This window comes from Semicossyphus pulcher, unplaced genomic scaffold (genome assembly GCF_022749685.1).
Source record: "Semicossyphus pulcher isolate SPU_LCO1_2020_fin unplaced genomic scaffold, fSemPul1.0.p SCAF_13, whole genome shotgun sequence".
NCBI classification, from domain to species: Eukaryota; Metazoa; Chordata; class Actinopteri; order Labriformes; family Labridae; genus Semicossyphus; species Semicossyphus pulcher.
In genome coordinates this window covers 13,128,723-13,154,633 of record NW_027211637.1, presented here as the reverse complement: position 1 = coordinate 13,154,633, position 25,911 = coordinate 13,128,723, and the positions used below count along the sequence as shown (strand labels likewise).

At 42.9% G+C, this 25,911-nt stretch overlaps 2 protein-coding genes across 3 annotated transcripts in view; both read left to right on the top strand.

The window, feature by feature from the left end:
- Window positions 1-13,658, top strand: part of LOC138589670 (forkhead box protein J3-like) — a 57,061-nt gene extending 43,403 nt beyond the window's left edge. The window contains exons 8-13 of one of the 2 annotated variants that reach the window (XM_069660070.1): window positions 3,670-3,883; window positions 6,326-6,601; window positions 8,626-8,727; window positions 10,011-10,283; window positions 10,907-11,008; window positions 11,627-13,658. In XM_069660070.1, the coding sequence (XP_069516171.1) occupies window positions 3,670-3,883; window positions 6,326-6,601; window positions 8,626-8,727; window positions 10,011-10,283; window positions 10,907-11,008; window positions 11,627-11,751 (1,092 nt within the window). In that variant the 3' untranslated portion in view covers window positions 11,752-13,658. Of the gene's footprint in view, window positions 1-3,669; window positions 3,884-6,325; window positions 6,602-8,625; window positions 8,728-10,010; window positions 10,284-10,906; window positions 11,036-11,626 lie in introns of both variants that reach the window. The other variant, XM_069660069.1, reaches the window with a different exon arrangement.
- Window positions 13,659-14,681: 1,023 nt separating this feature from the next.
- Window positions 14,682-24,361, top strand: pdpn (podoplanin). Its single transcript, XM_069660235.1, has 4 exons — window positions 14,682-15,149; window positions 20,366-20,752; window positions 21,363-21,471; window positions 22,747-24,361. The coding sequence occupies exons 1-4, from the start codon at window positions 15,086-15,088 to the stop codon at window positions 22,751-22,753; spliced, it is 567 nt and encodes a 188-aa protein (XP_069516336.1). The 5' UTR covers window positions 14,682-15,085; the 3' UTR covers window positions 22,754-24,361.
- Window positions 24,362-25,911: the final 1,550 nt, after the last annotated feature.

Below are 25,911 nucleotides of genomic sequence, written 5' to 3'. Positions count from 1 at the left end.
AAGTAAATGTCTGTTAAGTCACAATCTATCGCCGAATGAGGTATCCCAATGGTGATTGAGCCTATGGCCCACTGATGAAAGACAAGGCATTTGCAGTATATTGTATAATTATTGACTGGGTGTCTGGTGTGACATTCGCGGAAAAAATCACAAGCGGCGCCCAGTTAGTGATGCATTTTCCATCACCCAGCAGTGGTTGGACTGCAAGAGAGGGTAGGCGGAGCTAAGTGGCTGCTTTTCCGGTCTCTGCAAGTGCTGTGAGTAAACAGTAAGCTACTATGGCTGAACAAACAAACAAAAGATTGATGACTACAGATACGACTTCAAAAATAAGTGAAAATCCAAAGAAAAAGAAACAAACTCGATGCTCAGTCAGCAAGGTAAATCAAGAGTTACAACCGTGACAAAGGGAGCCAATTGTAGACGTCTGGTTAAATTGGGAAGTGTCCTCCCGCAATTACCGTATATCGCCATTAGGGGGCACCAAAGAGAACGAAACTAAAATCTTTAAGATTGTCAGTTTAAGTCCAGAGCAAGATCTCCCTAAATCCAAGGTCCAGCTTTCCATTAAAATATAAATACACTTTCCAGGTTCCCAGCTGGTGGATAATAATTATCGATACTGGTGCATGATGCAATATATAAACAACAAATTTTGCATTTCCAAAACATTTGTTTGATATTTCTATGAAAGTGGAAACACATATTCATGTTCCCCAGAAGATGAGCCAAAATTATTTCGTTGGCTCCATCATCTTTAATGTAGTGCCTCCATCAGGTGGCCTTTTATGCCATTATTCATAGAGAGGACAGTGCATAGTGCTGGAAACAGGGGAAGAGAGAGTGGGGTTGGCACGCGGCAGGGGACTGCGGGTGGGAGTTGAACCCGGGGCAGCCGCATTGAAGACTGAAACTCTGCCGATTTAACCATGGAGTCAAACCGGCACCCAAACTTTAGAAATTAAACTCCAGAAGAAATAAGATCTAAACAGCAGTTGCCATTATATTTACCTAGCACACTCATGCTCTCCAGAGGAGGAACCTTTCTGTTTTGGATACTTTTTGATGCTATTTCACCATCAGTCATTCATAATTTCATTATAAAAACTATATTAATTCTCCCAGTAGATAAGACAGTAGAGTGCTTGAAATGTTGTTCCTTTGCCTTTCAATCTGTTTCATACTGTACAGTTTGTGACTCCATGTTGCTGCGACAGCATGATTTCCCTCACTGGTTATTAAAAAATACACTCAGTCTAATCTAATTAAGGAGACTTTTGATAGGCTTGTACTGCATCAGACATCTTTGCCATATTGTTTGTGTTTGTCTCTTAAAACCCAACATAATACAATTTAAAAGGCCAGTCTCGGTCCAAAAACATTTGGTCCAATATTACAGGAGCGCTGCAAAAATCCCAACTCTTCATTATTTTTCCCTTGTAACAGCTGCTCACCTTTTCACCATCAATCACTTCTCCCCATTCACCTCCCACCTGCATTAGCAAAGGTCAGTGCAATCTCATCTCGTTAACCTCTCATTTCTAGAGGCCATCTTTTGTTTTCCTCCTCCCTGCATACCCCTCCCCCTCCTCCTCCATCGCTTCAGACCTCATCTGCGGTCTAGTCCAGCGGGATCAGGGTTAGTTCTGCCTCATTACCTGGCGCAGGTGATACCTTCCTAACTGACGGTGATTACTGGTGGCATCACTGGCAGGGATCTCAAAGACACCAAGAAAGTTGATGGAAAGGCTGCCATTATTGGGTGGAGGTAGATGTGTGGGGGGATGTGTCTTGCAAAGTTGGCTTGTATGTGCAGAGGCAGACCGATCGCAGCATATTGCTTGTGTTTGCTGGGTGGATGGTGAGGAGGATGACAGCTGGGATGAGACGATAAATGGTGGAGGACGACAGGCTGCATTCACAGCATAAGAAAGAGATGTGACACACTGTACTTTGTGTTGTGTGTTTATATGAAAAGAAATGAGTGCCGGCAAATTTTCCTTTTAATTGCATGAAATTGAATTTAGCTCGATCATCACAGTGAAGGACTGAATTAGGAGAATGAGTTGTAGAGAGAATTTTGTGAAAATTGCATTTTGAATGGCACAATAAATGAAATGGAAAATAAATTGAATTTCATGAAACTGAATGTGATTATCATTGAATTTGACCTATTTCCATTTTAAATTGCAGTTATACCAATTGAACTACAGGTTTCTCAGTTCAGATTCAGCTACTTAAAGGGGCTATATCTTTTGAATGGATATTCTCATATTTTGGGTTTCACATTTTTGGGCGTTTATTGTTCACAGTGAAAAAGTGAAAACTGCATAATTCCGTGTTTTTCCCGAATTACATTTTTAAAAAGGTAGTCTCTGAAATGAGCCGTTCAGACCAGCTGCAGGTTTCTACATAGAACCTTGCTTTCGCTGAAAACGACCAATCGTCATTCACTGTCATTCACCTCAGGCTGCCTTCTTGCACTAGCTTGTAGTCAAGTCGTTACATTCGGATACCTCCTGGCGATTCTGGCTCGTACATATAAGGCCGAATAACCCATCCTAGAGCGGCCATGTTTTCGACAACTTATGAGTGACAGTGCAGTGTGGCCGCTCCCCCACGTGGGTTCGCACATGTGGGGGAGGGGCTACGCGGTCACTCCAGATACTGTCAGCCAATCGTGGCTAAGGTCTGACCTTTGAATGGCAAGACGGCTTGTTCGTTTCAGGAGGAAGGAGAGGCTCCGAAAAATAATTAAATTAAAATATGTATACAATCCTTTAAAGTGAAACAAACGTCACCAACATGATTCAAAAACACATTAGAATAATAGAAAATGTATTGCATTGCTAAAGTCCTCTTTAAACACTTTGTTTTGCATTAGCCGCCTCACACTTTTCACTTTGGCTAACCAGAAGTTAAAGTGAATAGTTTGTTGAAGGTTTGCTCCTCAATTTTGTGCTTTGTCTTCAAGCTATCGCTGGCTTACAAAGCTGCTGTTGGGTGTTTGAAGGATGAATCAGGTAAATGAGGTAAATGACATAGAGAACAAATGTATTGATTTAATTTGCCTCAGGAAGGATTTAAAAAAGCTGCTCTCTGTCATATTAGGAGCAAAATCTGAGTTTTAAGGACACTTTCAGACTAGAAATAGCTCGGTGTCAAAACACAAAAATAAAATGTCTACAACGCCACAAAGTTGTGTTTGTCATGTATTTTAAAGGCACAATAAATTCAATAAACTTGGTATATCTCTGTCTGGGATGCACACAGGAATAGATTGTAGAGATTGGTTTCAAACCATCACTACCACACTAAAGTCTTTATTATTGCAATAAATAAATGGAATAAAAACCTTGACTTAAGCGTGATGACGAAACAGTACTCCAAACAGGAATTTGCACTAAGCCATATTTTAATATACCAGTGTTGCTGTAACAGATGATGTTGCATTTTGTTGTGTTAAAACTTATGACTCTTTTCCCATTTTACCTGCCTTATTGGTGTCATTAATTTAAAGGGGAGTGTTTTTGCAGTGCTGATGTCAGTCCGACAGCAGAATTCAGCCTTTGATGTATTTTCTAAAACCAATACCTGCATTGACTTCCCCTATTTGTCTTCTTGTACCTCTCACAGTGTGTCTGTCTGCTCTCTCTGTCTCTCTTGAAGGTGAGCAGCCACTCCGAGCCTTCATCTCAGTCCCTGAGCCTTCAGCAGCCCAACCAGCCGCCGCTGCCTCCCCCTCCTCCCCCCCAGCCCCAGTACGGTTTGCCCGTCCCAGAGTCGAGGGACAAGCAGCTCTGCTTCTCAGACTTCGAGGACCTCAGCGCTTCTTTCCGCAGTCTTTACAAGTGCGTCTTCGAGCAGTCCTTCTCACAGCAAGGTGGGTGTCGACCTTCATGTCGTGTGCAGACTGCTTTGTATCTGTTCATGTGTGCCTGTACAACAACTTAATTGACACGTGTACACAGACAAAAAAAAACTTGTAAACCTCTATGTCAGGCTTCATGCGAGTAATTAACTGTCAAGCTTAAGCTCCTAATGAAATGGAAAGAATTAAACGTTGCTTTCATGGCAGTAAAAGCATTCCAGTATTAACCTCCACCAAACGCTACTCCTACTCTATTGTATTTTAATAAACAAACAATCTGTTGTTCCGCATATCTGCATTTAACGGCTGGCTCAGTCAAATGAGTAAAGGCAATTAAGAGGAAGAATTCAACAGAAGGCGAAAAAAACGCACAAACACATCTGCAGTCGAGCAGAGCAAAGGGTTCTGCAGCTTTGATAGCAGCTAATTAGATGGGTTCTAAAGTTTGTGTAGCATCTTGCTAATTGCTTCCTGAAGCTTTCAGGTCACTAGGCCTCCTCCCTCTTGGACCCCCCAGCATCCCACCACCCTCCAATCACCTTCCCTCGTCCGCTTTCGTTTCTGCGCACACATCCACATACGTTCTGTAACCGAGGAGATTGATGCGCTCTGTTGAGCTGTTGCGTGGATTCACCCTCTGACAAGGTCCCCCTTAATTTGTGGTCAGGGCTGCACATGCGGAAAAGACAAGACAATGAGAATACTAGAATAAAAGGTATGACACAAACACTTTGACAGAAATTGAAGAAGAGGATGTAAAATGGATTGAGCAGATTCTTGAAAGGGGATCTTAAGTGTACGGCTAAGCAGAATACAGTGTCAGCAGTCATTGTATTTGAGAGTGTGAGTCACAATGAGTCACTCAGACTGTGGAGCTCAGAGTCACATTTGAAAAACAAGAGTGAGTCCAAGACGACACACCAAACTGTAACTGACTCAGGTGGTGTCGCAACCATTTTCAGACAGATTCCTTTCCTTACAAATTAAAGGTCAAATAAAAGAGACAGAATCAACATTGATGCATCAGTTAAGGCAACACGCAAAGTCAGGTGGAAAACAACAACTCTCCAATGCATCTTTAACCACAATCTGCTTTCCCTCATGGCAAATCAAATCAGATGGGCTTAAAGGGACAGTTTGCATTTATTGAAGAGGGGTTTTATGAAGTACTTCTCAATTGTCACTGTATTACAGTAGATATTTGGAGAAGCTGGCGGGAAAGCAAAACATATTTTGCATACTTAGCTTAGCTTCTGTGTGGGTACTAAGCTCCTGAAACAGCCCTGCTTCAAGATTTCTAAACTATCCCTTTAAAGTGCAAAGGGTCATATTTGAGTGCAGTCCCAAACAAGTACATTTACAGGACTTACAGTCCCTGTAAGACATGACTGCCCTATCCAACCTCATGCAACAACTATGGGAGGAAAAACACAACCAAGACAGTAAAAAACGTCCAGGAAATTGTAAATAAAAAAAACAGATAAAACAATGACTGTGAAGCTTTTTTAGGAAAGCATTCAGAGGACACTCTGCAGTGAGAATAAAAGAGTTAAGGATACTTAAACAAGCAGGTAAAACGTAACAAGTCCCTGGTGGCAGGAGCAGTGCTCCTCAAACTATCTTTACACTATTGTTCAGACAATTTCTCACTTTCAGTGGTAAACAATAAAACAGCAGGTAAAGGAAAAAGTCAAAAGACTCACAAAGACAAACAATAGAGGAGTAAATATGAATAAATGTACTTACCCTGCTGCCACATTCATTTATCATGTCTATGTTTATAACCAACCTTAATAGATTTTAAACACTGTAACGAAGTTACAACGATCACTGTACATATAACTCAACTCACATTACATAAAAACAACTGCGTAAAGTGAGCTGAGTTAAATGGACAGTGTATATTTAAAAATGCTGCATTCTGTCTTTTATCTGTGTTTTTTCCCCTCAAAAAGTCAACCATGCAACATCGTCTGGAAATTTAACAAGGCAGCTGCCTACTTTACAGTTTCTGCAGCTGTCAGTATCCATGATGAAAAGCACAGGAGAAAAAAAACGCACTCTCGGGGTAAACCTATGCATTCAAAAAACAGCCACTGACCACAATTCTCTCTCCGCCTGTCGGTGAGAAAAAAACAATACACCTTGATTAGAGAGACAAGGTGTTTGTTGAACAGAGATAGTTCCAAACTAATTATGAAAGAGCCACTGGGAAGAAATAATTTCAGTGTTAGCTATTTTTGGAAACAGTAACATATTGGAAGATTTCCAAATTGTGGTTATTTATTATTTTTATTTATGAAAGCTGAAGAATTTTCACAATAAAGATTCGTCTTGTTTTTATGAATAGTTTATCTCTTTCCTTTTTTGTTCTACTATAAATTTCAGTTTTTGTAGGCTTTGGTTTGTTTTCCTCTCTTTTGTTATATTTTTTGTTTGTATGTTCTTTGACAGGTTTGATGGGTATGCCCGGTGAGTCCAACCAGCAGGCCCGGACTGCCTGCTCTTACCAACACTCACCAGGTGCTGGAAGTGGAAGCAGCCACCACCACCAACACAACCACGGTCAGGTGTCGCACCATCCCCACCACCCTCAGCAGCACCTCTCCCCTCACTCCAACCACAGCCAGCACCAAGCGCACAGTCAGCACCAACAGCACTCTGCTCATTCCCAGCAGCACCCGTCTCTCTCCCACCAGAGTCACACTGGGCAGACCTGCCCCACAACAGGTGAGTCCAGTGTTCAAGTTCTGTATGTTTTTTCCAGTGTCCAAGGATGTATTTGTAGGAGTTTAAAACTTCTGACACGTACTGATAGCATGCTGTATCGAGCAAGATATTTTAGAGGACAGCACACCCAGACTCAACGAAACTCATCCCATGAGAATAATTTGACAGATGTTTTAGTCACAAAACAAACTTTTCTTTAGCAATATAGAAGACCTGAGTTATTAAACAACCCTCCAGAGTGCAGTCATGGCCATCAGTTTGAAATCTTCAATGTCATCAATGACAAGTTACATTGTTCATGATTGTGCTAAGACCAATGGCTAAAAATCTCCACCAAAAAGGCAGCCGAGGGGGAAAACTGTTGAATTTTTCTCCTTGTTGTTACTACGAATAGAAGGTACGGGTTTCAATCTGATGGCTGTTAAATCTCCAAGTTGGGTAAAATACTTCAGAAGTGTCCTCAAACTGGTGCAAAAATGCTCTATAGTTTTCAGCAATGCCTCTTTTTAAACGGGGCTAAAGAGCTTCAACAGTTTGTATGAATCAGCATTCAGAATCTGAAAGTGAATGGATTTAAAATGCTAAACGTATCAGCATTGTTTTTAGTGCTTTGCCTTATCCTCACATTAAGCGGGGTACACACCACAAGATGATCGGGCCAATTTTGGGCCTGATTCCCCCCTTCCGACGATCGTAAGCAAAGTCTTTCATTTTTTGATAGTTCTAAAGATAATCTTGCCAGATTTTCCTGTGGTGTGAGTCGGGCCCGCACCGATTTCAAATAGTAAATATTAAACATGTTCAATATTTATGATCCATTATCCTGTTGTGCGGGGGGACCAATTCACCAATTTTTCTCTCACATTTTCAACATCTGTTAAGATTTGAAAAATCTTTAAGTGTGGGCCAGACATTAGCGGTGCAGCTACCTGAGCCCAGCCTGTATATGTTTTAAGTCAGTCCAACCTGGCAGTTCTAGTTACCTTAGTGCTACTTGTTTTGTAAAAAGTCACTTATTTTGATAAAAGAACAATAGTAAAAACGAACAGGAATACACTGTGGAAGCCTGAATGCCCAACATAACAACTTTCCTACTAGTTTCCTGTTTCATACTGAAGCTGTACGGTACCAAACAAGGAATTCCACTTGTCCTGACTCCCAGGGCCACGTTAGTGTAAATGCAATTTGCCCTTACACACCAGAAAAGGCTTGTCTCTGCACCGACTCATCGCATTCATATTATGGTCTCTCCTCACTGTTTGCTCCCAGAGCATTTGATATTATGAGGCAGAGCTGATACAGACAGACATCTCCAAAGCTTCACCGAGGCTTTTCCTGCTCATTTTCCCACTCTTTGTTTTTTTCTTTTCCTTTGTGTCTCTGCAACACAGCTCTCAGGCCAAAAGAGGGACTATACAGACATTATTTATCTAGGTTAGTATTCCCCTCAACCAAGCAGAGGATGAATGAAAGCAATCCCTCTGTCTTTGATCCCAGGCCTCAGAATGTATTGTTGTTTAGTTTGCCGTGGTGAAGGCGGTGAAAAGCATCTCCTTTTTTCTTTTTTCTTTTTTTCAAAAGCAGAGCTGTGGCTGGGGTGTTGCTGTGTGAAGTCACACCACCTTGTGGTTGACAGCAGAGACAAAATTGTACCTTTTTAAATTTGAATCAGTTCACCTGTTTAATATAATTTAACACTCTGACACTGAACGGTCTCATGTTGGTGCCCTTATATTTTATTCTCAGTCAGTTATTAGGAAAAAAAAACGTCAACAGCTTTCATCATTGATTAATATTTCAAGTCGTTCAACTAGAAAAAAAGCCAAATATTGTAATTTGAGTGTGTCAGACGTGATAATTTACTGTTTTCCTCTGTGTTTTTGGGTTGAGACAAACAAGCAACAGAAGATGTCATCTTGGACAACTGAATGATGAATTTAAAAAATCACCTTAGCTCATTTAATCATGAAAATAGTTTTATCCCTAATGTGTGTGCGTGTTTATGTGTGTGTCCTCTCTCCCAGGCATGTCATCAGACTGGTACCCAAACCTCGACTGGCTGAAGGAGAGCTGCCGCATTGCTACCAGCTACAACTGGGCTGACGTAGACCTCTCCCCATTTCAAGGTAACACACAAACACACACACACACAAGCCGCGCTACGTGATACAATCAGTGTGAGCAGCATCTGAAATGAACATTAATAAAGTTGTCTACGGCAGCCTGTGTGGACACATCGAGAATGACTAAAATGCTTATGCTAATCAGTTACTTTGATTAAACCATCATGGTTCCCCTCTGCGCTTTCATATACACATATAAACCCGCCCTTCAGGCACAATGTTATAATATCCAGTGTGGTTATAGTACTGGCCTAATAAAAGTCATTATGCTGCATCTGAGGGGTTGCCACTCTCTCTCTCTCTCTTTCTCTCTCTCTCTCTCACACACACTCTCCCTCCCAATTGTATGATGTGAATAATCCAATTAGGCCCCGGCTCGGTAACAGCCTCTTATCACGGTCAGCGCACAAAGCCGGCACATCCACACACGATGGATGACGACGGCTGGTCTTATAACACACGGGGTCCGTGCTGCTGCCGTCTCTCTCTCTCTCTCTGTCCTCCTGCAGCGCTTGACCTCCCTCACACCACCATAATGCCATCCTCCACCGTCTCTGGCTCACCTCCAAAGAGCAGGGGTCTCCGTCGCTGCCAAACACAAGCCATATGAATTAGATTTAGGAAAATATCAGACAGGAGTGTGTTGAATAGAGGCTGAGGTGTATGTCTGTTGAAGGGAAGGAGGTGTTTATGTTCAGGGTCTGCTTCTGCATCGTGTTGACTGTCAATACAGAAAATCATAGTGGGAATTTTTATGCAGGACGATGCTTCACATGTGATAATAATTTATGATACAAGTAATTTATGTTGCATTTCTTTTATGCTTATTCCTTGTAATATGCTGATGTAGAAGTGCTTTCAGGCTGGAGCATTGTTAGTCTAATGGAAAGGAAGTGTAACTGCAAGATATGATTCACCATATAATAACATTTGGACTCGTATATGAATCAAGATGAACATGAGCATTGCTATTAAATAAGACATCAATGTAAGTACTATATGTTCTACTCACAACAGATAACATATTTTTTATTTGTACACATCTTTAATACGACCAACATTAACCATGTACGTCCCAGAAGCTCACAGAATAAGCATTGCTCAAGATCCTGCACTCAAATAGGTCATGTGACTGAAATGATGCACAATACATTTGCTGCTTAGTTTTGAAGCTGTGGAAAAATGTTGACAACATGTGTAATATTCTGATGGATCAGGTTCAAGTGGTTCCCTGAAAATGATAAAAGCTCTTCAGTGGGTGACCGTCTTGTCTGTGTGTCGGTCAGGTCTAAAGGAGAGCATGCGGCAGGCGGAGCTCAACAACTGGTCGCTGGACGCCGCTCAGATGGCCGACCTGTGTTCCTCCATTAATCAGTTCTTTACGGCCACCGGGGTCATCCCCCCTCAGGGTGCCACCCACCCGCCACCTCAGGTCCAACACCCGACACTTCCAGGAGCACCGCAGCACCCGGCTCAGCCGCACGGGGCGATGCACCCAAAGGCCAGCCTGCACAATCAGCACGGGCAACACAACCAACATAACCAACACATCAGCACGGGTCAGTTTGTCACACCACTATTTTAACATGTTATATTTCAAAATAAGAGTCCTGCATTTATTTTTAAACATTTAGTCTGCTTATGTCATTACAATGTTTTGTGTTGTTTATTTCATTTGTAGATACAACTTACTGAGATACAACAGACAAAGGCTACAATTTGAGTTCAGTTTGCTTCAGATAAAGCTGTCAGCAACTGTAATAAAATACAAATTATTAAGAAACAAAAGTAATATTTCATTATAATGGAATGAAACATAAGAATAATATTTAAGATTTAAGTGACTTCTCACCTTTGCCGATAGTTCACCAAAGTCTGCGCTCACCTGCTGTTGAATTGCTGTCTTATTCCTTACTGCGCCATTGTTTTCCAACCACAGATTTACAATGGGTTATGGATGCTCCTAACTTCGTAGCATGGAGTAAAGATATGAAGACGAGGGGATAAGTCCCCAGTGGGTATTCCACTAAGTGACAGCACTTTCTGTAGGATTTCTAAAGCTTAGCATAAGATAGAAGTAAAACTGTGCACATGTTCGCAGCTCAAAGACACATACATATGAGTGAAACTCCTAATACTAATCTTACAGTTAGTCATGGCCCTTTTGTCTGCTCTCCCACAGGGAACATGTACATGGACTCGAGACAGAGCATTTCCTCACTGATGGGCCCACCAGGATATCCCCACATGCCTCCCATGAGCAACACGGCCCCCAACATGACAGGTGACTCCTCCATCGCTCTATTAACAGGTCAGAAAGAGGAGGCAGAGTGCAGTATATGTGTTTATGCCGGTTTATAGCAATGCATATGTGTGCTTTTGTCAGCAGCATATCGTATTATGGTTGTGTTCTGACATTATGGTAAACAAGTAAAAGCACAACATCTTTAAAAAGAAGCATTCAGTGTTAACATCAGTAATTTCAGCCATATCTATTTATACATTTTAATCCCTGCATGAAGAAGAAAAAACCGCAGACATAAACAGGTGTGTCACAGACTGGCTAAGAGAATGAACAAAGTAACAGCTACAATTAAAGGCATACTCCAAAAATCAAGTCCCTCTTCCAGTTGGCACGATCAAAAAAGACAGCTTAAAAAAATAGAGAAAGAGATTTGATGCTTCAGAAGCTGAGATGTCTTAAAATCATTGCATTTAAAAAACACTGGATCCTTCCTTTCCCACGAGTCACTACATTCTACTTGTAATCAGATGCTACCACAATTGTTGTTGTGGTTTAACAGGATAAAAAACATCTTTGCTGATTTACTGATAAAATCTGGTTTTAGGAGTAAATGAAAGAACTCATGCCAAAGTTTTTTGTCTCCTGTTGCATGTTTAGGCCATCTCAGCCAGCTGGGCCAGCAGCAGCATCAACACAGGCTGCCTCTGGGACACTTCCAGGTGAGACGCATGCTCACTGCAGACGACATCCAGGACGACTTTGACTGGGACTCAATCGTCTAAACTGAGCCGCTTGTGAGAGACGGGAGAGAGAGACTGCAGAGACAGAGAGACGCGATGTCAGGTGAGGAACGGAACTGGCTGTCCTGCTCCTCTCACCTGTGTGAAAAAAAAAAACAGAAGACAATCCAAAAGAAAACAAACAGAAAGTCATTTTTTCTGATCTTGCCAGCCTTTTTTTCTGGTAAAAGTGGACGGTGAGTTTAAAGACAATCATTAAAAAAAAAAAAGAGACTTCAATGGAATTGGACCAAGCCAAGCTGTAAACACACATCGTCTAAAGCATGAGGACGTCTGATTATCTTTCAAGTGTCTCATGTTTTGTCCCCACCCAATGCCAACAGGGTTACGCATCGCCAAAGTGTCGTCAAATCGTCTGTGAATAATTTAAATCTTTTGTGTTTCCTGCCACTATTTTTGTCCCGTGTCTGCAAAGTTTCAGCACCGGTCCCTGAAATGAGCAGAAGCCTCTCCTGCATCATTTCAACCTTTCACCCACATTCAGCAGGTCTGACCGTTGTAACCTTCCCTTTCTTTGTTACGTTTCAAACTGGGCATATCTGTGACTGTGGGGCTTTGAAACTACAGTTAAAATGAAGATAAAATATGATGATGGTGTACCTGATCTACTTGAGTCAGTAATGGTTGAGTGGAGCACCACCTGCTGGTTAAACACGCAGCATAAAGCTTCCTTTGCCTGAAAAAGTTCTATGCACCACAATCTGCTCTTTCTTTCTCATTGGACACCTACTCTCAGCTTATTCAGTTAATTATACCCTTTTAAATGTCATTATTGTGTGTGTGTGTGGAACAGTCCATGGTAACATGGTCTCAGGGTGTCACATTCAATTACAATGTCAGACAACACAAAGCCATTTACATCTCTGTATGGGAGGTTCTGTGTTGATCTGTGCTGTCAGTGTTCACTTCCTGTTGGCGAAGCCTCCCAGTGACTGTGGTCAAAAAAGGTTTCAAATCTTCATTTGTCAGCTTATAAGCTAACTATATAAAATACTGTGGAATAAGCTTTTCAGTAGCTCAAACAACTTTCGCTAATTAAAATGAAAATGAGAAGACTTTGTCAACTGTAATACAGAGTTTTCTGAGATATGATTCAGTTTTTCAAGCTTTTATAATTTTGGGGAAGTGCAAATCAGTGAAGGTCGGTCGCGATTTCCAGAAGCCTCATGAAGAAGATGAAGGGCAGTCTTTGCACAACACCAAACTTGATAGCATCTCGTTAATCAGAGAAAGAAAAGAGAAACGTGAACATTTTATTTCTTTCTTTAAAAGACTTTAAAAAAACAGATCAGCAAAAGAGACTAAACAAGTTTTAGATGCTCAACTTTTTTTTTTACTGTGATGTTTAATTTTGTCCGTGTGTACAAGTGTGTATAGTCCTCTCTGATTTCCTTTAGCTAACAGCTGCGACAGTTTAAAAAATACACATAAGAAAGAAGGATTTGTTTGTATTAAAGTGAATTACACAGTGAAAAACGGGACCTTAAAGTGCTCTTTGCTTTGGAAGATCTCAGTGATTGTTGGAATGGTCAAACAAGGTCTCATTATAGAAAAAAAAAGAAAGATACTCTTTATTATTGCCATTAAATGCTGTATTACAGTGACCAGCATATATATCTTGTATGTTTGTGTGTTGTTGTCCTTGTAAATAGCGGTATGTTACTCCTACGTTTGCCCTTGAAAAACACAGACTGATGAAAAGAAAACAGCAAATGGAGAGAAAGTATTTTGTTATTTGTCCTTCAGGAGACACAGTATGTACATACCTTCATTATATTGTAAATAGGTGATAAAAAAAAAAAGTTGCCATTGGCGTTTTGTGTGTCATAAATAATCTGTGTATGACGGTTCAGCAGTTTAAATCTGTTTCAGTGTTTATTAAAATGTTATTGACCATTTTTACTGCGCTAACCTCGCATCTGCTGTCGTTATTTCATCAGCTGTTGGCATGTTTGAGTTACCAGTCTTACAAAAAACTGGAGTTAGACAAGTTGCTGCACGGCTGACTCAAAATCTAACACCGCTCCTGGCTTTTGGAATTTATATTAAATAAAAATCTGACTTTTTAGGTAGAAAAAAACCAAAATAAATCTGGACATTTTAGTTAATGAGATACCTCTTCCCCCTTGGCTATCTGCCGTCTCGACCACTGCTTGCTTATTGTCCAACAGGTGTCAGCCTAGTGCCAAGCGACAGTTTGTTTGCCCTCCAACGCATATAAACTCAGCAGACCACCCATGCTTCCCTGTGTGAAAGTAACACAATGTTCTAACTGTATTTACGGCTCCTTTTCATTGGGAAAATGTGTTTTAAAAGCTGCTCTCTTCTGCTACTGTCTGTCAGACACAGATGTACGCTGTCACTTTTCTTCGCAAGAACAAGATTGATGATTTAATAGATCAGTACAGATGCCTGTTTCCTTTTGTTTTTGCATAAATACTGTCAAACATTGTGATAGGTAACATGTAGTGGAGCTGTGCTCTACTGCAGACACTTTCTTGGCTCTTAACTCTGTGACTTTTATTATTTCAAACAGCTCAGCGCTGTGTTTACATCTGGCTCCATTCATTCAGAAAGCATTTTCAGTTTCTAGCCAGCTTTTATTTGAAGTGCGTGTCTTGTCATGATATACAAGTCAACTGTCTACTTATCGGTATTTCTATGTGTGTTTTTACGTGTGTGAGTGTGTGCGCGCTGCTGATATTGCAGGATTGGCACACAGGGCGGCGAGCGCGCCCTACACGGGGCTGGACCACGAGGGCTGAAATCACCTAACTGCCCCAATCCAGACACCCCCCTCCCAACCCAACCTGCCCCTTGCTCCTCAGCCCGCCCAGCTCACCACCAGTACCAGCACCCCTCCTCCACTCACAAGCGCAGTTACTCACACACACACTCTTTTCTCTCTCCTTCTGTGTGCCAGTCCCTCTCTCTCTCTCCCTCTCTCTCTCTCTCTCCCTCCACTTTCTCAAAGTGGCCAGATCTCCTCTCTTCTCTCTTGTCCTCTTTACATCCCTCCAACACACTCTATTCGTCCTTCCTCCAGCTGTGAGAGCGACCAGCCCCGCTCTTCTTCTTCACCTCCAAAAGTTAAAAAGGATCTCAGGCACACTTCTTCCTTAAACTTCTCCTGAAGACTTTATTTTCATTGTTGACCTTTTATTTTTTGAACTTTAACCCTTGCCCTCCGGAGAGGCTGCTTGGTGTGTGTCTGGCGTGTGCGAGGCGGCGTGTGCGAGGGCTCCAGTGTCTTACTCTTTGCCCTGAGGAACTCCCTAAAGGTTGTGACTGAAGGAGAGACGATTTTGCCACCACCATGAATGTTCAGCTGCTGCTCCTGCTGGCCCTGGTTGGCCCTTTCTGTGCCTTCACACATGCAAGTAAGTGAACTTTCTGCTATCACCGTCCTGCTGTTAGCACACTGTGTCCCCTCTCTCCCTCTGCCTCCATGTGCCCACACCACACCACTCTTTGTCTGCTTTAATCCCTGGTGATCGAACAATAACACTGTGGAGGCTGCTTTTTAAAAGGTGAAATACACTAATTTTTAATTGGTGTATCCCCGAAATAAGTTCTTATGTTTAAATCATTCAAAAATAGTCATTCAAAATTTGTTTTACTGTTAAATCATGACTGAAAACCTCTTTTAAAATTGCCGGCCGTAGCGCGGCTCATATGTTTCATATTAACAGAGAATCACCCTGATGGAAAAGCAGAGCTGTGGTCAAAGTGTTAATTTAACAGAGGGGCCGACTCAAATGTCCCAAAACGTCTGTGCTGATTTTGTTCCTGTCTCTCTTTCCTTCGCTCTCATTTTCACACCACTCCTGAGCTCTGGACAGCAGGAAAAATTGTGATTTGCCGACATGAGGGAGAAATATGATGTAATAGCAGGAGCTCTGCTGCCTCGTGTCTGTAAATTCTTGGCACTGGTAAAGAGAAGAAAGGAATATCCTTTGGAAGGCTCCCAAAACAGTGCTCATACACAGGGAGAGGAGGGGGGCTGTAAACTGTAACACACACCGTACACATTTATCTGAAAGCCTATCCCCTGTCTCCTCTCACTTTACTCCTGATCTCTAAGTTCTCTCTCAGCTGGGACTTCTTTCCTCCTGCTCTGATTTTCTCTTTGCATCTCCCCTCTTCTATCTCCTTGTATGTGTGTTTTCCCTCTCTTCTTTTCTTTCTGCTTCCTTCCTTTGCCTTGACCAGCAGTGTGTTGCCCAGTGGAAGCAGCAGGCACAGGGGGGGTGTGGCAGAGGCCTGAGGGAACTGTAGGGCAGGGCAGGGCTGGTTTGCGTGTGTGTATTAATAGAGAGACGCTCTATATTTAAGAGGGTCATATGGATGAGAGAGGAGCAGGAGACGGGAAGCAAGAGAGCACCCGGTACGTGATGAGCTTTAAGAGGCGCCCCACCCTCTTAAACCCGGGTGTTGTTAGACGTTGTTAGACGGCGCGCCGCCCCTTGGCATTTACCCATCTTTGGTGGGGTATCAAGCTTTACCACTTGAAATTCCCCTCCCCGTCCCACTTCTCCCCCCGTCTCTTAACAGTCCTCCTCCTTTCTCCAACTCTCTGCCCCCTTCCCCTGTTCCAGCTTGATGGGTCTGGACCCCGGGGGATAGGATTGGTGCATGGGGGGGAGCAGAGAGGGACTGGGTCTATTTATAAATAACAACCTTTACCGGTTGGAGTCGACATGCCTGCTTCATTTCACAGAAAGTCCTGAAACTTTTAGAATGATTCTAAACTCAGCCGGTTCCAAAGGAAAGGGGAAACAAAGAAAGCGGCTCCCTCCTCATCCATCCTTCACAAATGGGGTCTTTTAACTCCTCGCGCCTTGCTCACTTAACTAGCAAACCCCATGTATCCTGTAAAAGCACCTCCTCCCTCACGCCGCCCCCCCCTCCTCCCCGTCCGGTCTCCTTCTTAATGAGCTTTGTCTGCCTCTCTGCTTCTATAACATCCCCGTCACATCTGGCTGCTGAAGGGAGAGGTCAATGCCCTTTGTCCATGCCCACTTCTAGAAATGACTCAAATACTGCGCTCATACTCCAAATATGAGACACATGTGGGTAAAGAGAGAGGAAGCACTTCTCACGTCAACTTAGAACCATGTTCAGAAAAAAATAAAACGCGCTCAGTCATACTTTTTTTTTTCTGCGAGGAGAAAGAAACATCTGTTTATGGAAAGGAGTCTGAGGCCATCTTGGCAGGGACCGCGCTATGGCGACTCGAGACTGCAGGGCCTCAGAGAAAGGCCCAAACGTCCATGTGGAGCTTTCTGTGTATGTGTGTGTCTTCTGTGAGCACTGACACAAATGTCTCATATCTGTAGCACCTACGTGTGCTGCAGGGTGAGACCTGGTGCAAGAGAAAGTAGAAAAAATATAGAACTGCTGACTAAGGAACACTTACACAACTGGGTGTGTGTTTAAGATGTGGGAGTTGGATTTAAAGGTGAGCAGGATTAGAAACACTTTAAGATGTTAGATAAAAGTATCAGTCAGGGAGGTTGCTTTTATCTGGGGTGTTTTGTTTGAAAGAAAACAAGAGAGTAAAGAGGCTGAAAATGACGCATGATGTGTTTATTCTATTGTTTCCTCAGTGGTTGCATTTCATGTCATCCTTGCCCTGAGTCATTACATTTTAGGAATTTAATCAGACCTTTTAAACATGAGATAAAAGGCCCACTTGATCAAGGTCTGGACCAGTTTGTGCCCCTGGCGATAGAGTCCAGATGGGACCTTCTGCATGCACTGCATCTAATTTAGACCAGGAGAGAAGAAAACTCTCTTTCTCCTGCTTAAAATCCACAGTCAGTGCATGGCACAGCCCAGTATCTCCACAGCCGACTCCTACTGGTCGTGCGGGGGAGGTTACGTCTCATTGTAGTGGAGTTCGATGGGCAGGGCGCCTATCTCTCTCACATTTTCCTCCTCCAACGCCGCAAAAACATTCCTGGGCTCAAAAGGTGGGCACTCTCACACTCCCTCACGCCGTCTGTATTGGCCCTCTCCCTCCTCCTACACAGAACTGTGAATTAGCGGCTGTCTCTCTCTTTCACACACACACACATACACACAAACGAGGGGCCTCGGTGACAGCTGATTGTGATCGTAATGGATGGAAGCTGCTACTCCCTCTTTTCCTGTCTCACACTGTATATCCCTGCGTCCCTCCCTCGCTTTTCACTCTCTCTGGAGGTTTTATTTATGCCAGCCAGGAGTGATGCTCGACATGGGGGGCCTCCACCTCCTCTTTCCAACTTTTAGCTGTATTCCTTCACCACTACTCCTACTTTTCTCCTGCCTGCCTTCTCTGTCCCTCTCTGAAACCTGTCTTTACACACAGTGTCATTACAGCTTGTTTTGCTTTTGTGTTCTTTTTGTGTGTTGGATGTCCATAAACTTTTTTCCTCGCCTTAAATGTTTCATTATGAAAGAGAAAAGTGAAAATGTTTTTGGTGGATTATACAAATACAAACACATAGAAATAAACACATGCAGTATGAACTCATTGCCACTTGCTGACGCTCGTTGCCTGGCAGGATGATTTCAGGGTGTTTCGTGCTCCACATTGAAATGGATGCGAGAGAGCACGTGTGGTCCAAATGATGTAATGGTGGGTAAAATGACCTGGGTGCACCACCAAACATTTGGAATAATAAGGCCGACGCCGCAGTTACGTAAACGTTCTTCAGTCTGGGTTTGAAAGAGTGAAAAAGAAACTGGAACGGCTTCCAGCTCTGCGCTGCTCTTTACTTTCTGAGGGGTGCACAGAGCTGAGTATACCAGCTTCAGGGGTCCTGTTCTGGATCTGACCCTGATCTAACACCCCCCTCAGCATTAACAGAGTGTCACTTACATACACACATGCTAACCACTACACACAGACACACTCCTAGCTGTGAGCAAAGACTGCTAACACAGAGAGTTCACAATGAAATCAGGCAGCAGAAGGGGCTGCTCCCTCAAAGCTCCCCTCCACCCCTCCTGCCCTCCCCTTTTCTCTCTCCCTCTCCTTTTCTCTCCAGGGATTCAGCCTTCTCAAAGGTCTCAGCAGCAACAAACCTCTCCTTAGGGAGTGGCAGGGTCATGGAGAGGAAGGTGGACGAGGAGTAGATTAAAAGGAAAAGAGAGGAGAGGGGATGTGGACCGCAACAATCTCACTCTGTTACTCACTCATGCAGCTGTATTTAGTACCGTACAGCACGGTTGGGGAGGAAATACTACTCTGAGCTAATTGTGGGAACTGTACACATAATGAAACAATTGTTAAAGGAGGTTGAGGGGGCAATTACACATAGCATACATAGCCATACTCAGCGAAGCACAGACCGTTTTATCATCGCTTACAGACGTTCCAAACAAACAGTGTGAGTGGCCTTGAAAAAGCCCCTTCAGTACTCTGCAACAGTGGGAACAAATGTTTTGTTATATTTACCCCTCCTGTTGCTAATGAACACGCTAGGCAACATGGGACTAGGAATAACTGCGCCGGCCATTCAGGGTTATTTTTACCCATTTAAAGTAATCTGTATTATTTAAAGTATTCAGAACAATCGGACATGGAGAGAGCATGATGTCACACGCTAAGATTGGAAAAACAGCAAAGACGCTCTTCTGGTCTCTAGAGTAAAAGTTTTTAAACGTTTTTTTTTCTTCCCCAGGAGAAGAAGCGATTTCAGGCCAACATGTTGTCAGTGGAAAGTTAACTGTAGACCATAATTTCAGTGCCACACTGAAATCTACCTCCTTAATTTTGAAGCTTTGCTGTCCAAGCTAAGCTTTCAGTTGTGGCTGGGAGGATGTTGTACGTGGGGAGATGGAGCTCGGGCTATTGGAGGGAAATTATTAGGTTGAACCAAGGCTGCTGCATAGTCCAGACCTTGATGAAAGACCCAAGGATAAATACATGTCTTTATACAGTTGCTTGATACACAATGGGAGGGGACATTTTACTGCAAGTACATAAAGGACTTTTGAGCAAAGTTCACCATGTAAAAAGTGAGCTTGATATAAGCTGACAATCCTACATATCTCTGTTAATAACGAGACAAAAAAAATGTTTCCAAAATACGTGAATCCATGACAGAAATCATCCAGTTGCTTCTCACAAGATCAGGCGTTGCCCCTGCAGCCCCACCCTCTAATGACTGCACATGTTAAGTGTCTGAGGGTTAACAAGCATTCTCTCGCTCTCCAAACGCATCGGCTGCTGCCGTGAGCAGCTCCCTCCACAGGAAATGAGACAGAGAATATGGCATGCCAGTATGCTAACGTAGAGCCTTTCAGACAGGATGGAGGGGGGATGTACTTTTTATGAAGTCACGGGGTGTGGTAGTCGTGCTGTCACGGTAGCCATTTGCTGGAGGAGTGTTACGGGAGGGTGTAAGAAAGAGGAAAGGTCCTGTCCACACGTCATTATGTCAGGAAAGAATCTAAACATTTACCGTGTCCACTTTTTGTATACATCTTGATGGACGGGAAACCTTTTTGTGTCAGTTTCCACTCTGTCCTGATGCAACAGATTGTACTCCCACATTTACACCTGCATGTGAAGTCATCTGTGACCTCTTATTCCTGTCCTCAGGCCCCACAGAGATCCCTACAGAACATGCCATCACTGAGGCCGGAAAAGAAGGCGACCCTACAGACGCTGTTGTCACCGCTGGTCCTACAAGCGAGCCGGACGCAGCCGCTGAAGAAGCCGTAACAGAAGCTGCCACCGAGGCCGCACCTCCGGCATTTACAGTCAACACTGATGGGCAAGTTGTCGAGACAGAAGCCCCTCCTGCTACTGCTACTGAAGCAATAGCACCAGTTGTTACTGAGGGTCCCGTCGCGGAGACCGAAGCTCCTGCAGCTCCTGCAGCTCCTGCAGCTCCTGCAGCTCCAACTGAGGCAGAGGAGGTCATACCTGTGGTGACAGCAGCCAGCGAGACAAATGGAGAGATGATCTTGGATGACGAGCCAGACGGTGAGGAATGTGTAGGGGGACGGTAAAGGTTGTCAGTTTGAAGTCAGGTGTTCAAAATACAGAATATAGGATCATTCAATTTTAGCTGGCCTAATGGGACCTTAACCTTATCATGTCATGTCTCCCCGACAAGACTGACGACTACATGACTAAGAAATGAAAAATATGTCAAATAAAGGATCAGTGAGTCAGGAAACTAGACTAATATATTCAAGGAGAGGAGGAGAGTAGCCTGCCAGTGAGTAACAGAAGCCAGTTTGGGGGTCCAGGGTCATGACACCCAGGAGAAAACCAGGATGTAAAAGCCCAAATTTGGAGGCCTTTGGAACATTCTAATGCAACTATGTCATCATGTACACTGACAGTAATATTTGCATATTTAAATGAGATTGGTCTTCCCTTTGTAAATACGTGGTAAATTATTTTAAAGGACCATAGCAGGTTAAAAAGGTACAAAAAGGTCTACTACAGAAACCTTCATGTCTTATTTGGAAGGGAGGGAAGAGTTTAAAGTCACATGTAGGTTATTAATGTAATTCAAGTTCCTTTCACTTGTCTACATTAAACATGAAAGATAGTTCACCAAAATAAACCTGTCTCTGTCCCACAGAGGGCATGAGTTCCGGCCAGGTCGTCGGCATCGTGATTGGCGCCCTGTTGGCAGTGGTCATCGCCATCGCCGTGGTGATCGCTGTCGTGAGGAGGATGGGCAAATACTCGTAAGTACATCACCTCCACTGGTGGATACGCATTCAAATGCACACAGAGCTTGAATCCATGTGAATGCTAATGTTGTTCAGTGAGTCATCACTTCTGGCTTCCTCCAAATATGGAGCGAAACAGCCGGAGCTTTGAGTCATCACGGACACATGTGATGATGAAATAACACGGGCAGTGATGTAATGACTCACAGAGAGAGAGAGTTATTCTGTGAGATAAGATGACCTCGCATGCCCGACACAAACCATGTAACATTTCAACCATAATTGGTCTCCACTGTTAGACACATTTGACCTCCTCTTATGAGAGTTAATAGAGGTCCTATTAAAATGACACTATTCCCACGAACCACACCCTCCCCTCTGAGAACACTGCCATGAGCTGCATGTCTTAATGATGAATGTTTCTTGTGTCACAGGTCCGCCAAGAACAAAAAACCTGCGAAAAAAGACAGCGTTCTGGTTTCTGTAAATTTCTCCATTTGATTGTTCCCGCTAATGATTTTAACAACTTGCCCATTATGATGCTAATTCACATTTGAGTAACAGATTTTACCCCCCCCCCAAAAAAAAACCACTCACAAAGTTTGGTGTTTGTTTCTGCTTCCTCTGACACTCAGCCCCATGGCCCCAGGAGGAAAACTGTGTATTCATGCTGACAAGTGGCTCCATTTGGCCTTGAAATTAGCTTGTTTATTGACTCAGTGTCTGTCTATGTGGCCGATGGTCATCAAGCAGGCTGGTTTTGTATCAGTAGCTCCCTTTAAACAGAGGGCTCTGTGTTTGTCAGAGGTTCAACAGCAACACAAAAACTTCTGTTTGGTTTTCCATTCGAGGAACTAATAATCAGTCTATCTGTGATTACTTGTGTATTTAAAAACTGTTTATTTTACAGTTTGTCTCTATTAGATCTTCAATGACCTTAGCTCCATTCTGAAAGGGGTAAATGTGGTCTAAAAACTATTATTGTTAACTTTAAAACAACCTGACTTTCAAACTAATGTCACTTTTTTTAGGGTTCTGATAAACGTGCCTACATTAAAGCTTACATTGTTCCTTTTTTTGTATATTTCCCTACATTTTTAATATTTAAATTAATCTACAAACAAGCTTTTCTCCCCCCACCCACCCATTTTGTTGTCAATGTCCAAGAGCCCTCATAGTGAAGAAAACAATTTAAACCATGAAATATGCTCTAACTACTGTTGATACAATAATACTTCTTTTCCAACCGCTGACTGACTCTGTCTGCACTCTCTTTTTTTATTCCCACAGCCCTTGAGGAGAAAGTCGGCCAAGCAGCCCGAGCGTCCAAAGTTCTGGAAATTCTGAACTACTGAGCCGTGACGTCATATCTGATCCTGAAAACAAGAACGATACCAGAACTAAACTCATCTAACCAGGACTCTGGACTGTTGCCAAAAACAAAGAGGGGGAGGGAGGCTTGTGTGTGTTGATGTGTGTACTGTGTGTATGTAAGAGAAGAGGGGTACATGAGCAAACATCCTCACCTCCCCCCTTCACCTCCTCTACCCCCTGGAGCTGCTGATATAAAAGGCTCCGTCCTCCCCTGCTCCCTCGGAGAGAACAAAACAAGGTGACGGCAGGATGTCACGAAGAATTTCAGGCCTTTTCAAATGCATTTTGTAAAATAAAAAAAAGAGAGAGAGGGGAATAATAGGAGGGAATTATCTGTCATCTCGGGGTAAAATCTCTCTCATTTTAAAGAGTGACTGATTTGTATTTGCATGGAAATTTTAAGAGGACGTAAAAATGGAAAACAGTGACACAACTTAAGTGAATTCAACAGACGAGAACAGCGTGGGCAGGAAAGAAAGCAGGAGAGGCTGCTACAAATTCCACAGGATGTATATACAATGCAAGGGGACTACATAGCATACAGCTAATGATTTTCTCATATGTTGCAGTTGCATAGGCTAGCATTTATATTAAACAACACAGTACATACAGGCATCATTTTAGCGATTAGACCTTTAAAGCCCCCCTGAGCAGCATTTAAAACAACTTTCTCACAGAATCCCTCACATGTTGGCTCAACTGTATGAAGCACCGTGTGCAGAAGTTGTTCTGACATTACAGTCGTGAGCTCTAAAGGGTAGCATGAGGCTAACAGAAAAGAAAAGGCTCCCTCATTTGCAAGAGTAACGTGACATTCTGCCCACTTTAACACTGACATATAAAAACCTAATACATATCTGTGAAATTTAGCAGAAGGGTTTGTGCCACTGTCTCTGGTATTCTCTAGGTAGTTAGGAGGACTTTAACTTTTGAAGTGCATTATTAATGTGAATTGACTGTACTTTTTAACTGCCAACCCATTCCAAAAAGAACAGCTTTGTTGACTTCTGGCATGTTCCTTATGAAGGCTTACACGCAGCCAGTGGTTATTAGACATAGAGATAGCATTGTCTTTACAATGTATTCATAGTACTTCTGTTGATAGTTAGATTACCAGAACAGCCTCCTGTCTTTATATTTAGCTAACCCCAGATTGAGTGCAGAGGATGACGTTTTAAAGTTGCACTTAGTGTTGGTGCACAGTGTTAGGCAGCAATGCCCCGTTTTGTTATTTTTGCAATTGTCCGTGTGCTTAATGGGTGTACAAATAATGAAGTCTCAGCTTAGCTCCGCTTGCTTTACAAACTCGTTTAATATGTGCACTGAATGAGTGTTGTAATGTTTAATGAATAGGCTTTAGACACTGCAAATGTTTGCAACGACATGTTTGTTTCCTCCCTTCTGCTTCGCCACATTTTATCAGTTCTAGGACTTTAATTTGTGCTATCCCATTTGTTTGAACCCTTTTAATTTAATTGCAGTGTTTCATGTTCATACTGTTTCAATAAAAAACTGAAAACACTCCACAAAATGTGTCACTACATTTTTAATTGAAAACTTGTCTTTTGTGCATATGAAAACAGCTTTTTCAAATATCCCTTTCTTGTCTCAGACATTTCCTACAATTAGATTACAGAGTTAGCAAGGCGACAGCTTTAAGTCAACACATTCTTGAGCAGCACTGTATTCAGTCTTGGGTCACGCAGAAATACTTCTGATCTCATGACACTTATTTTCTAGTTCTAAGTGCAACTCAGACACATCATAAACAGGAGTCCACAGAGGCAGCATCCAGTCCTCTGATTGGCCCATTCAAGCAGTGCTTCAAATTTAAAAAAACACACCTCCTTTTCAGCGAGGAGGCAAACAACACCAAATATGGAGGAACATATGGCCTCGAACCGTTGGGTCGGTTGAGCCCTCTGACAGTTAGGTGTGTTTTTTATGTCATGTTGTGGACTTTTTCATACAGTGCTGTTAAGCTGAGGCAAGGCTCCAACAGTACGCTGGGAGCCGCACAGAGATGCTCTGTGTCTGGCTTCCTCTGCTCTGTGGTTTTAGGCAGCAGCCCAACGCCCACCACCCCAGCCTCTGCCCCACCGGCGAGCTTCAGAGCTCTCTTTAGCTCACTCTCTCGCCTCAGACTGTGGGGAACAATGGAGTCTTTTGAGAGGGGCAGATGGAGAGGCTATGGGCCGTGGCTGTAAAGCTGTTCGCCAGCAGCTCCCTCTCTCTCCCCTTCAGCAAGGGGGGAATTCTGAACATCGCTACAGGGTGGAGTCACTTCCTGGGTGGGCCCAGCATTGATCATGTGCATTAACACACTTATAAACATTTAGAAATACTCAAATAGAGACTTTGTGTCTTCTGTGCAGATGAGCACACGTTTAAACTATTATAACAGTCATGCTCCAGCAAAATGTCCCAGCAGAGGCAGCTATTAAAACATCATAAAAGTGTATGAATCACTTTTAGAGTCTGGGTCCTATTCATGACACATGGGTAAAAGAGTGCACACACAGGTCTGTCTCATGTTTAATTATCAAAATCAGCACAAAAGCTGCCTGCTTATGTGGTGTGCAGGCATAAATGTGAGCTAAATGCGTAGGCTCTCTGTATTCACATGTTTGTGTGCCTGGGATGTACATGTCATGTTCTGTACCTGTAAATAAATACATAATGTACACGCCTCTATATGTGTACACTGTGTACATTAAATAAAGCAGTATTGGGGTCATCAGGATTGAGGAAGGAAGAAACCGCTCATCTTAAGCAGACAGCTGGATGAGGAAATGTCTTTCCCTCTAAATAAAACCAGACCGGTGTATTTTCATTGAACAGAGGGATGTGTGTTAACATTTATTTTTCTCTGTACAGCAGGAACCAGAAATACCAGGTTACTTATAGCTCACTGGGAGCTTGTTTTTGATATAGCACACACAGAAGTAACCCGTTGTCTGAGCAGGTCGTCATTATTTTCTTACAAAAACAATTGGTGCCCTCTCAGCAAATTGTAATCCTAACAGTGCAAAGAAAGCGCAGATTGTACAACAATAGAGGAGTGAGTTTTTTTCCAACAGG